Source organism: Amblyraja radiata, chromosome 5 (assembly GCF_010909765.2).
Source record: "Amblyraja radiata isolate CabotCenter1 chromosome 5, sAmbRad1.1.pri, whole genome shotgun sequence".
NCBI lineage: Eukaryota > Metazoa > Chordata > Chondrichthyes > Rajiformes > Rajidae > Amblyraja > Amblyraja radiata.
In genome coordinates this window covers 27,971,391-27,983,879 of record NC_045960.1, presented here as the reverse complement: position 1 = coordinate 27,983,879, position 12,489 = coordinate 27,971,391, and the positions used below count along the sequence as shown (strand labels likewise).

Here is a 12,489-nt window from a genome sequence, read left to right as displayed (position 1 = left end):
TCCTGCTCGCCCCTGGAGACCGGGAACCAGAGGCTGGAGAGAGTCGGTGAAGGCTGGACAAAGAGCTGAAGGGGAGGGTCTTACCTTCTTACCCCTGAGGCCATCTGCGGGTGGCGCCTCCGGGACACGAAGGCTGACGGCCGGGCGAGGAGAGGGACAACAGTTCGCTGGCAATCCAGATGGAGGTGATGGCAGCAATGGGCCTTTATGGGCTGATGCAGCTGGGACTGTGAAATAGCACCAAAACCCTGGTGACTTTTGCATATGGACTCAGTGGGCTGTTTCTATGCATTCGGCACTTAATCGAGATGCATGGCAATTATCTTACTGATCTGTATACAAAAAATAATTTTACTGTACCTTGGTACACGTGATACGAAAATGAACTTTTGAGCCAGACCCGCTGATCATAAGGGATAGAGGTAGAATTAGGCCATTCGGCCCATCAAGTTTTCACTCCATGGTGAGAAGTATTACCTTAAATCATTATACAATGCAAGTTTATGTTTAACTGTGGGTGTTACGTGTTACAACATGGGGAAATCAGATGACCTACCAGTTGCCTCTCTCACTACACCTATGTCGGTGGGAGAGCCAAGGCCGGACTGGAGCAGGACATAGCTGACGATTTTGCGGTAAAGACATTCAAATTCTTCTCGAGACCTTGCACGACAATCTGTGATTTCTCTGCACACGGGAGCCAGTCTCGACTCCAAGACACTGCGGTGCTCTGCGAGGAATTCCGCTGCATGGTGAAGCAATGAAATCAATTACTATTTAGTTTAGTTTAGATACAACATGGAAACAGGCCCTTCGACCCACCGAGTCCGTGACGAGCAGCAATCACCTGTACACGAGTTCTATCCTACGCACTAGAGACAATTTACAGAAGCCAATTAACCAAACAAACCTGCACGTCTTTTGGAATGTGGGATGAAACTGGAGCGTCCGGAGAAAGCAAGCGCAGTCACATGGAGAATGTACAAACACCACACAGACCTTAGCTGTAGTCAGGATTGAACCTGTGTCCCTGGCGCAGATAGGTAGCAACTCTACCGCTGCACCACTGTGCCGCCCAAAGCCTCGAAACATACAGGCAAGGCTTGTGATTTTTCTGGTTCAATTCATTAACATTGGGAGTCATTGATTTGAGATAATGTGAATGACGAGGACTATTCCAGATGCTGAATGTGGTTCTTTCCCTTGTGCATTCAAGTTTAGTTTAGTTTAGAAACATAGAAACATAGAAAATAGGTGCAGGAGTAGGCCATTCGGCCCTTCGAGCCTGCACCGCCATTCGATATGATCATGGCTGATCATCCAAGTCAGTATCCCATCCCTGCCTTCTCTCCATACCCCCTGATCCCTTTAGCCACAAGGGCCACATCTAACTCCCTCTTAAATATAGCCAATGAACTGGCCTCAACTACCTTCTGTAGCAGAGAATTCCAAAGATTCACCACTCTCTGTGTAAAAAATATTTTCTCATCTCGGTACTAAAAGACTTCCCTCTTATCCTTAAACTGTGACCCCTAGTTCTGGACTTCCCCAACATCGGGAATAATCTTCCTGCATCTAGCCTGTCCAACCCCTTAAGAATTTTGTAAATTTCTATAAGATCCCCCCTCAATCTTCTAAATTTTAGCGTGTACAAGCCAAGTCTATCCAGTCTTTCTTCATATGAAAGTTCTGCCATCCCAGAAATTAGTCTGGTGAACCTTCTCTGTACTCCCTCTATGGCAAGAATGTCTTTCCTCAGATTAGGAGACCAAAACTGTACGCAATACTCCAGGTGTGGTCTCACCAAGACCCTGTACAACTACAGTAGAACGTCCCTGCTCTTATACTCAAATCCTTTTGCTATGAATGCTAACATACCATTTGCTTTCTTCACTGCCTGCTGCACCTGCATTCCTACTTTCAATGACTGGTGTACCATGACACCCAGGTCTCGTTGCATCTCCCCTTTTCTTAATCGGCCACCATTCAGATAATAGTCTACTTTCCTGTTTTTGCCACCAAAGTGGATAACCTCACATTTATCCACATTATACTGCATCTGCCATGCATTTGCCCACTCACCCAATCTATCCAAGTCACCTTGCAGCCTCCTAGCATCCTCCTCACAGCTAACACTGCCCCCCAACTTCGTGTCATCCGCAAACTTGGAGATGTTGCATTCAATTCCCTCATCCAGATAATTAATTCTCCTCTCCCCCCCCTCCTCTCCCCCCCCCTTCCTCCCCCCCCCTTCCTCCCCCCCTCTCTCTCTCTCTCTCATCTCGCTCCCCTCCTTTTCTCCCTCTCCTCCCCTCCATCCCCTCCCCCACCGTCCCTCCCCTAAACCCCCCTCCCCTCCACACCCCTACCCCCTTCCCTCTACCCTCCCTCCCCCTCCCTGCTCCCCACCTCTCCCCCTCACCCCCCTCTCACTCCCCCTCACTCTCACCCTCTCTCTCTCCTCCCCTCCTCCCCCACCTTTCCCCCCTCACCCACCCTCCCTCTTCTCCTCCTCTCCACCCCCCATCCCTCTTGCCCCTCTTTGTGTCTCTGTCTCTCTCTCTGTCTCTGCCCCTTCTCTCTCTGCCCTCACTCTCTAACCCCCGCCCCCCCCCCCCTCTCTAGATGTGACTGTAAGTTGGGGGCTATGCGTCAGTAGATAGGGTGGTTATGGGGTAAAAGGAGCAAATTAATAATATTAATATAATATCAAGGGTAATTAGCGTGTGCGGGGCGGGGGAGAGATAGTTAGTGTGTGTGACGCTGCATGCCGCCTCCCCCCCCACAACCGCACGTTGGGGGAACAGACCCAACGGGTCTGCACTTGGTCTAGTATATATTGTAAATAGCTGGGGTCCCAGCACTGAGCCTTGCGGTACCCCACTAGTCACTGCCTGCCATTCTGAAAAGGACCCGTTTACTCCTACTCTTTGCTTCCTGTCTGCCAGCCAGTTCTCTACCCAGTTCTCTATTAGTTTATAGATACAGCATGGAATCAGGCCCTTCGGCCCACAGAGTCCACACCAACTATCAATCATCTGTTAGACATTAGTTCTATGTTATCCCATTTTCTCATCTACTCCTACACACTAGCGGCTATTTACAGCGGCCAATTAAACCCAAGAACCCACGTCTTTAGGATGTGGGAGGAAACCAGAAGACCCGGAGGAAACCCACCCATGGAAACCCACAAATGCTGGATCTCTAAACTAAGTGGAGAGCAGTAACTACTTCCAGCCCACTTCATTTATGTATCCATCATTTAATGTACCATGGAGCAGAATCCAGGGAATATCATGCATATGCATCATTTTCTAGCTGGTAATAAGGGGAGCTTCAATTACAACTTTTCTGATTCAGACAGATTTAATGAAACAAGGAGCTCAAATGGTTGCTCCAAGAAAGCTAAAAGAGCTGAAGAAATGTTGAAAGACATGCCAAGAAATTGGGCTGCACGTTATTTGTCCTGTGAAGAATTTGTTACTCTTTTTCTCAATAATGGTAACTAGTGAAACTGACCTCTACTTGTATAATTCATATCAAAATATATTTGCATCTTGATTGTGTCAAGAGAAGGCCGATCTGCTTCGAGCAATCTATCCACACAAATCTGGAAAATATATGTTAGAGTTTTAGTCATACTACACGTAAACAGATCATTAAGCCCATCATGCTCTTGCTGACTAAGATCCCCCATCGACACTAGTCCCACCTGCCCACATCTGGTCCATATCCTTCTAAGCCTTTTCCTATCCATGTACATGTCCAAATTTCCTTTACCTACTACCTCCTCTGATCTAGACACGAAACATCAGTCTGAAGAAGGGTCTCCACCTGAAACGCCACCAATTCCTTCTCTCCAGAGATGCTGCCTGTCCCGCCGAGTTAATCCAGCATTTTGTGTCTATCTCCTCTGCCAACCTGTTCCATATACGTGAAAAACCTGCCCCTCATGTTCCTATTGAATCTTTCCCCTCTCACCTTAAACCTATGTCCACTGGTTCTTGATTTCCTTACTAAGTGCATTCACCGTATCTATTCTCCTCGTTATCTTATATACCTCTGTAAGATCACCTGTGCTCCATGGAATAAAGTCCTAGCCTGCCCAACCTCTCCCTATTGCTCAGGCCCTCAAGAACTGGCAACAGTTTCGTGAATCTTCTCTGCACCCTTTCCAGCTCGACAACATCCTTCCTATAGCAGGGTGATCAGAACTGAATACAATACTCCAAACGGGGATTCACCAATGTCTTGTGTTATGTTGGTGAATGTTTGTTTAAAAAAAACCTTAAGGAATAAAAATAAAAATTTTAAACATTATTTTGGACCAAAATATTACAAGCTGCACCTTCTTGGTGGATGCTCTATGCAGACATGGCTAGGTGTTAGGAACATTGAGTGGATAACTAACCTAGTAAAATGTTTTGAGTAACTCAGCAGGTCAGGCAGCATCTGGTGGTAGAAGCAGATACAAGTGTGGCATTTGGGAGGTTTTTAGATAGGCACAGGGATATGGAGGGATATGGTTCACATGCAGGCAGAGGAGATTAGTTCAACCTGGCATCATGTTCAGCACGAACAACGTGGTCCAATGGGCCTGTTCCTGTGCTGTACAGTTCTATGTTCCTATGAGAAAACGTCATGCAGATATTGCAGGAAGGGGAAACAGAAAGAATTACCACATCTGGGAAAAGGGAGGAACACAGAAAACATAAGTGGATAACATATCAATTCCTGTTTGCCTCTGCCGAAGGGCAATGTTAATAGATTTGATTACCATAATAAGCTTGTTGACATCAGTTTTTGTGAGTTTTCTATCCACGTTGAACTCATATCTTGGATCCAGAACAACAGCTTTAACCTGTATGAAAACATATTTGTCATTCAACTTTAAATTCTGTACCTTATTTATATTGAACATTTTCCCTACACAGTATATGAGTTTTTATTTCCCTTCGTGGTTGATCTTTAAAAGAAAGTAAATGTCTAATAAAGTAAGTATTTGTACATATCTTTAAGAATAACAATGTTACTGGATTAAATTTCATCTTTAGTGTCCAAATTGCCATACAAAGAATGCATGTTTGGAGCATTCCCATCACGTTCTTTCACAAATATGCAGAGCGGGTTCCTGTTATAATATTGCAGGTATAGAATTCAAAAATGACTTGGTGAATGCATCATCTGGTCCGACATTAAATATAGAGACAAGGAAGGTCCTGGATTTGTTCAGCAAGTCTAACCCTTGCAAAGATTATCGTGGAACCTAACAACTGATCTCAGACCTGACAATTTTGCATGTCATGAGCAAAATAGACTCTGAGTCACCTGCTAACTAAAGAGCTAAAGATGGGTTTAAGAGTGTGGCATGCAGGACAGGTCTCTGTCTTCCCACTTTGATCATACTGAGGGTCAAACTGGACAATTAAAGGACAAATAAAGATCTGGAGTACCGGTGCCGAAGAAGAGTAAGGTGACGTGCCTCAATGACTATCAACCAGTGGCACTAACGTCTGTGGTGATGAGGTGCTTTGAGAGGTTGGTTATGGGGCCTATCAACTACTACCTCAACAAAAATCTCGACCCACTACAGTTCGCCTACCGTCACAATAGGTCCACGGAGGATGCAATCTCACTGGCTCTCCACTCCGTTCTGGACCACTTGGACAATAAAAACACTTACGTCAGGCTGTTATTTATAGACTAGCTCGGCATTCAATACCATTATCCCCTCCAAGCTGGTTACGAAACTCAGGGAACTGGGTCACTGAGCATCCCTCTGCAATTGGATCCTCGACTTCCTCAACCAAAGACCACAGTCCGTTCGAATTGGCAGAAACACTTCATCCTCAGTGATAATCAGCATGGGAGCACCTCAAGGCTGCATGCTCAGCCCCCTGCTCTACTCACTCTATACTCATGACTGTGTAGCCGGACATAGAGCAAACTCCATCATCAAGTTGACCGATGACACTACCGTTGTGGGACAAATTACAGATGGTGAAGAGTCAGAGTATAGAAGTGAGATCGACCGACTGACCATATGGTGCCAGTACAACAACCTGACTCTCAATATCAGCAAAACCAAAGAACTGATTGTGGACTTTGGAAGAGGAAGGTTGAAGACCCACAATCCTATTTACATCAATGGGATGGTGGAGATAGTAAAAAACTTCAAATTCCTGGTCGTACACATTTCCGACGATCTTTCCCGGACCCAGCACACTGATGCAATCATAAAGAAAGCACATCAGCGCCTCTACTTCCTGAGAAGATTACAAAGATTCAGTATGTCAAAGAGGATTCTCTTGGACTTCTACAGGTGCACAGTAGAGAGCATACTGACTGGTTGCATCGTGGCATGATTTGGCAACTTGTACGTCCAGGAGCAGAAAAAACTGCAAAGAGTTGTAAACACTGCCCAGGCCATCACCGGCTCTGACTTCCCCACCATAGAAGGGATCAATCATAGTTGCCGCCTCAAAAAGGCGCCAACATCATCAAAGACCCACACCATCCTGGCCACACACTCCTCTCTCCGCTGCCATCGGGAAGAAGGTACAGGAGTCTGAGAACTGTAATGTCCAGGTTCAGGAACAGCTTCTTCCCTACAGCCATGAGGCTATTAAACACTACAACCTCATAAGCTATGAACTACAATAGACCATTATTATTATTTTTATTGCACTGTTATTGTTTGTTCTTTTTTTTTCTGAGTTTTTGTTATATCTATATATATATATTACTAAAACTCTGTTCTTGACTGGTTTTGGCCATCTGTGCTGCGATTTCCGAGAGAACGCCGCCACCTACGGCTGTCATTTTTGGCCACCTCGCTCAGAGCCCCCCTTCGCCGCATGTGTGCCGAGGATTTTTCCCGTCGATTAAAAATGACAGAGATATTAATGTTTTTACAAAATTCCCCATTCTCTCTGCTGCCCCCGCTGGTGGCAGGGGGAGGGACTATAAAACCAGGAAGTGGTGTGCCTCACTCACTCTTCAAGATGGAGGAAGGCAGAGGGTCACGTTTCTCTGAGCTGTGAATAACACTGAACACATGTCTACTCAAATGTAAGTGCTCTTAGTGGTTCTAAAATGCTTGCAAAAAAATGTCTATTGGTTCTAAAGCTTTCAAAAAATGTCTATTGATTCTAAAGCTTGCAAAAAGTGTCTCTATTGGTTCTAAAGCTTGCAAAAAAATGTCTATCGGTTCTAATGCTTGCAAAAAGTGTCTCTATTGGTTCTAAAGCTTGCAAAAAAATGTCTATTGGTTCTAAAGCTTGCAAAAAATGTCTATTGGTTCTAAAGCTAGCAAAAAATGTCTCTATTGGTTCTAAAGCTTGCAAAAAATGTCTATTGGTTCTAAAGCTAGCAATAAGTGTCTCTATTGGTTCTAAAGCTAGCAAAAAGTGTCTCAATTGGTTCTAAACCTTTCAAAAAAAGGTCTATTGGTTCTAAAGCTTGCAAAAAATGTCTATCGGTTCTAATGCTTGCAAAAAGTGTCTCTATTGGTTCTAAAGCTTGCAAAAAGTGTCTCTATTGGTTCTAAAGCTTGCAAACAGTGTCTCTATTGGTTCTAAAGCTGGCAAAAATATGTCTCTATTGGTTCTAAAGCTTGCAAAAAAAATGACTATTGGTTCTAAAGCTTGCAAAAAAAAGACTATTGGTTCTAAAGCTTGCAAAAAAAATGTCTATTGGTTCTAAAATGGTTCATACTAGCGCTCCAGAAAGCCCCCTCCTCCCCCCTCCTCCTCCTCCTCCCCTCCTCCTCCTCCCCCCCGGTTGGCTTGGGTTGGGTGTGTCTTGAAATTGAAAGGCACTACTTACTGCAAATGGTGGCATGAAGTTGAAAGGCACTACTTACTGCAAATGGTGGCTTGGGAGCTTTGGCTTGAAGTTTGAAAGGCACTATTACTGCAAATGGTGGCTTGGTTGCTTTGGCTTGAAGTTGAAAGGCATTACTTACTGCAAATGGTGGCTTGGTTGCTTTGGCTTGAAGTTGAAAGGCACTACTTACTGCAAATGGTGGCTTGGTTGCTTTGGCTTGAAGTTGAAAGGCACTACTTACTGCAAATGGTGGCTTGGGAGCTTTGGCTTGAAGTTGAAAGGCACTATTACTGCAAATGGTGGCATGAAGTTGAAAGGCACTACTTACTGCAAATGGTGGATTGGTTGCTTTGGCTTGAAGTTGAAAGGCACTACTTCCTGCAAATGATGGCTTGGGTGTGGCTTGAAGTTGAAAGGCACTACTTACTGCAAATGGGTGGCGTGGGTGCATTGGCTTGAAGTTGAAATGGTGGCATGAAGTTGAAAGATACTACTTACTGCAAATGGTGGCGGGTGTTTTGGCTTGAAGTTGAAAGCAGTACTTACTGCAAATGGTGGCTTGGGTGCTTTGGTTTGCAGTTGAAAGGCACTATTACTGCAAATGGTGGCTTGGGTGTGGCTTGAAGTTGAAAGACACCACTTACTGCAAATGATGGCTTGGGTGTGGCTTGAAGTTGAAAGACACCACTTACTGCAAATGATGGCTTGGGTGTGGCTTAGGTGTGGCTTGAAGTTGAAAGACACCACTTACAGCAAATGGTGGCATGAAGTTGAAAGGCACTACTTACTGCAAATGGTGGCTTGGGAGCTTTGGTTTGAAGTTGAAAGGCACTATTACTACAAATGGTGGCTTGGTTGCTTTGGCTTGAAGTTGAAAGGCACTACTTACTGCAAATGGTGGCTTGGGCGTGGCTTGAAGTTGAAAGACACCACTTACTGCAAATGATGGCTTGGGTGTGGCTTGGGTGTGGCTTGAAATTGAAAGACACCACTTACTGCAAATGGTGGCATGGGAGCTTTGAAGTTGAAAGGCACTATTACTGCAAATGGTGGCTTGGTTGCTTTGGCTTGAAGTTGAAAGGCACTACTTACTGCAAATGGTGGCTTGAGTGTGGCATGAAGTTGAAATGCACTACTTACTGCAAATAGTGGCTTGGGTGCTTTGGCTTGAAGTTAAAAGGCACTACTGTAAATGCACTTCCTGTTTGCACTGTATATTGATTTTAGATAAAACGCTACCACATACGACTGTGATTTTTGGCCATCTTACTCAGTCCTCCTCCGCTGAGCAGGTGCAGAGAATTCTTCCCATCAATGAAAAATAAAAGTGTTATTAGTTTTTAAAAAAATGTTGAGAATCTCTCTCCTGTCAATCACTCCATGAAAGCCACACCTTTTCCGGTGGGGGGGGGGGGGGGGGAGAGTGGTTATAAAACCCGGAAATGTGGGTGTGGCTCAGTCCCTGCAACATGGAGGAGGGAGAGGTCACGACTCGCTGTCTTTAGTGGCTTTGCACCCTACTTCAAATGGTATGAAACTGCACTTGAATTTGGTGGCCTTGCACCCTGCTAGAAGTGGTAAGAAACTGCACTTGAATTTGGTGGCCTTATACCCTGCTTGAAATAGAACTTCAAGGATTAACCGTGAGTCAACTACCAGCCCACCAACCGTGAGTGAGTTGCCAGCACAACAGGCTTGATTGGCTGAGACGCCAGCCCAAGAATCCATTTGGCGCACAATTTTCATACTAGCCCTCTGGAAACCAGTCCCTTCAGCCCACAACACCCATACTAGTGCTCCAGAAAGCCCCCCCCCCCCCCCCAAACTGGCCACCAATATTAGAATTGGTGGAGAGGTGGAATATTGCGTTGGATGACCAGCCCTCCTGTGTGATGCTGGGACCCAACGGGTCCCACTTAGTTATTTATTATTATTACATATTCTGTTGTGCTGCAGCAAGTAAGAATTTCATTGGTCTATCTGGGACATGACAATAAAACACTCTTGACTTGACTTGACATAAATAATTCCTTTGCCTCAGTTATTCACAGATAAGTAACTTATGTTATTTAGTGCCAGTGTAAGCGTGAACATTTGGCACGGAACAATCACAATGCAAAATTTCTTTGGAGGATAAAAAAAAATAACAATTCCACTTGGATCTTTAAACCCACACTGCTATTCAACTGGACCACCTGGCGCTCAGCTTCCCTTATCCATCTTGGATCCATATCTTTTACCAAATGTTTGGTAATCTTTGGCAATCTCTAATCTTGAAGATTTCAATTGAGTGCATCTACAGCTTTTGGGGGGGATAGATTTCCACAGTTTTGTTTACTGTTGATTGAAAATAAATGAAATTCCTTTCTTTCCTATATTTTTAAGATTGTTCTGGAACAATTGTTCTGGACGACAATACCAGTGAAATACCTTCTCTGCACAACAGGGCTGGTATCATCGATGCAGTTTAACTCAGGATCTATCTGGTGTGCCAGAGTTAAGTTGTACCACTGTGCCCAGGTACATGTGTCAAAGTACCATTGTCAGATAGTGTCAGCTTTGCATCTCTCTCTAACAGCAAGGGGGTTTCTGAACACATTTGTTAAGTTCCCATCAAAACCTTTTCTGAAGTATGTAAGGGAGCAACCCCATTCATTGTGATAAGTACCATCAGCCCAGCATGTAACTCATATGCAACCTCTCAGCCACATTGATCTCTTTGCCCACAATGGAACAGACCAAGAGCATCAAGTGGGCTGAGATTATTGGGCGGCTAGTCCCCAATTCAATGGGGTATGGGAACAAACCCTCACATCTTGCACCAGTTGTATAAAGATTCTGAGCTAAACACAAAGTGCCAAAGGAACTCAATGGGTCAAGTGTTCAAGAAGGAACTGCAGATGCTGCAAAATCGATGGTAGACAAAAGTGCTGGAGAAACTCAGCGGGTGAGGCAGCATCTATGGAGCGAAAGAAATAGGCAACGTTTCGGCCAGAAACGTTGCCTATTTCTTTCGCTCCATAGGTGCTGCCTCATCCGCTGAGTTTCTCCAGCACTTTGGTCTACCTTCAATGGGTCAGGTAGCAAGTGGGGAAGGAATAAACGGACACATTTCTGGTCAAGACTCCTTTTTAGACCCTTCACATATGCTGACTGTCCCACTGAGTTACACCAGCACTTTTGTACATTACTTAATATTCCAGCACTTGCAGTTTCTTCTGGAAAGATTCTGTTTCTTTTTGAAACGATGGAAGGATATTGTATTGTTGACTAGTACTTTGAAATTGACAAGGCAATATTTAAGCACCCATATTGACAATATCTCATCTTCTCTGGGGTTGTCCTATGAAGGAAGATTGAGCAGAACAGGCCTGAGTTCTTGAGTTTAATGAGAGATGATTGCAATGAAACATGAAAGGTTCTGAGGAGGCATGACAGGTTTTACACTGGGGATTTTTTTCCTGATACAAATGTCCAGAACAAAAGATTCAGTATAAATCATCACTATTTAAGATTGAGTAAAGGAATAATACCTTGTTTCAGGGAGTTGTAATCTTTGGAAGTCTATACTCTACACTGTTCGCTGAATCATAAGGATAATCAAGACCAAGGTACATAAATTTTGAACTAGAAGGAAATATGTACTTTTTGGAAAATTAGCTGGTAAAATAATTTGAGGGGATGTTGATTTAAAACTGAGGTGCAGAAAAATGTATTTTCATAGAGGGTAGTAAATTTCTGGATTTCTCATACCGCAAAGGGTAAAGGAGGCTAGATCACTGGAGATATTTGAAGAGGATGATAGTATTTAAAGAAGAAAGAGGTATATATTGAAAGGGCATTACAAGAACATTAGCTGAGGCCTGGGGCAGATCACCATCATCATAGTGAATAGCAGGGCACGATTGGAGATGCCACAGGTTGTCTCCTCCTGCTTCAACGTTGTGTTCGTGCGCCATAATTCACTGAATGGCGATGCGAGCTCAAGAGGCCACCGAGTCTACTGAAGAAGGATCGCAACCCGAAGTGATGTCTATCCATTACCCTCCACATACGTGTCGGAAGGAACTGCAGATGCTGGTTTACACCGAAGATAGACACAAATTGTTGGAGTAACTCAGTATGACATGCAGCATCTCTGGTGAAAAGGAATATTGTAATATGGCTCGATTGTGTGAGGAAAGAGTTAACAGACATGGTTGATTTAGACTAGGGATAGAAATAAAACTTAGAAAGAAATGAGGTGTCAGCAGAAGCCAGACTGCTAGTAGAATAGAAAGTAACGATATAAAGAACAGAGAGAAATTCTAGATAAAAAGTAGCAACAGAAATACTTCAGTAGAAGTTTGGGTGGACGTTCCACGACGTTCTCGTGGGAATCTGGGTTTTATGTTATGATTGGAAGAAGCTCAATGGGTGTGAAAATAGTGAAAAGAAATGTATAAAGATAGAAGACATCCCGATCCTCGGTGTGCCTCTAGGGGACATCAGAGGAGAGGCACCTATTCTGCAGAATATGAACTTAATAAAAACACTTCTTTGCCTGAATTTGTCTCAAGAGCGTTTGTGATTTTGAATCTCACAACTTGGGGGCTCGTTTCCGAGATCAAATACTCTGGACAGCTGACGGGAGTAGACGGACGAAGGGAAGGTGCACCCTGC

At 44.2% G+C, this 12,489-nt stretch overlaps 1 protein-coding gene across 1 annotated transcript in view; it reads right to left on the bottom strand.

Annotated features, from left to right (window-relative positions):
- Positions 1-12,489, bottom strand: part of cfap206 (cilia and flagella associated protein 206) — a 40,014-nt gene that overhangs the window by 23,389 nt on the left and 4,136 nt on the right. The window contains exons 2-4 of the mRNA XM_033020841.1: positions 4,778-4,861; positions 3,520-3,610; positions 557-745 (exon numbers count right to left, since the gene is read on the bottom strand). Of these exons, the coding sequence (XP_032876732.1) occupies positions 557-745; positions 3,520-3,610; positions 4,778-4,861 (364 nt within the window). The remainder of the gene's footprint in view (positions 1-556; positions 746-3,519; positions 3,611-4,777; positions 4,862-12,489) is intronic.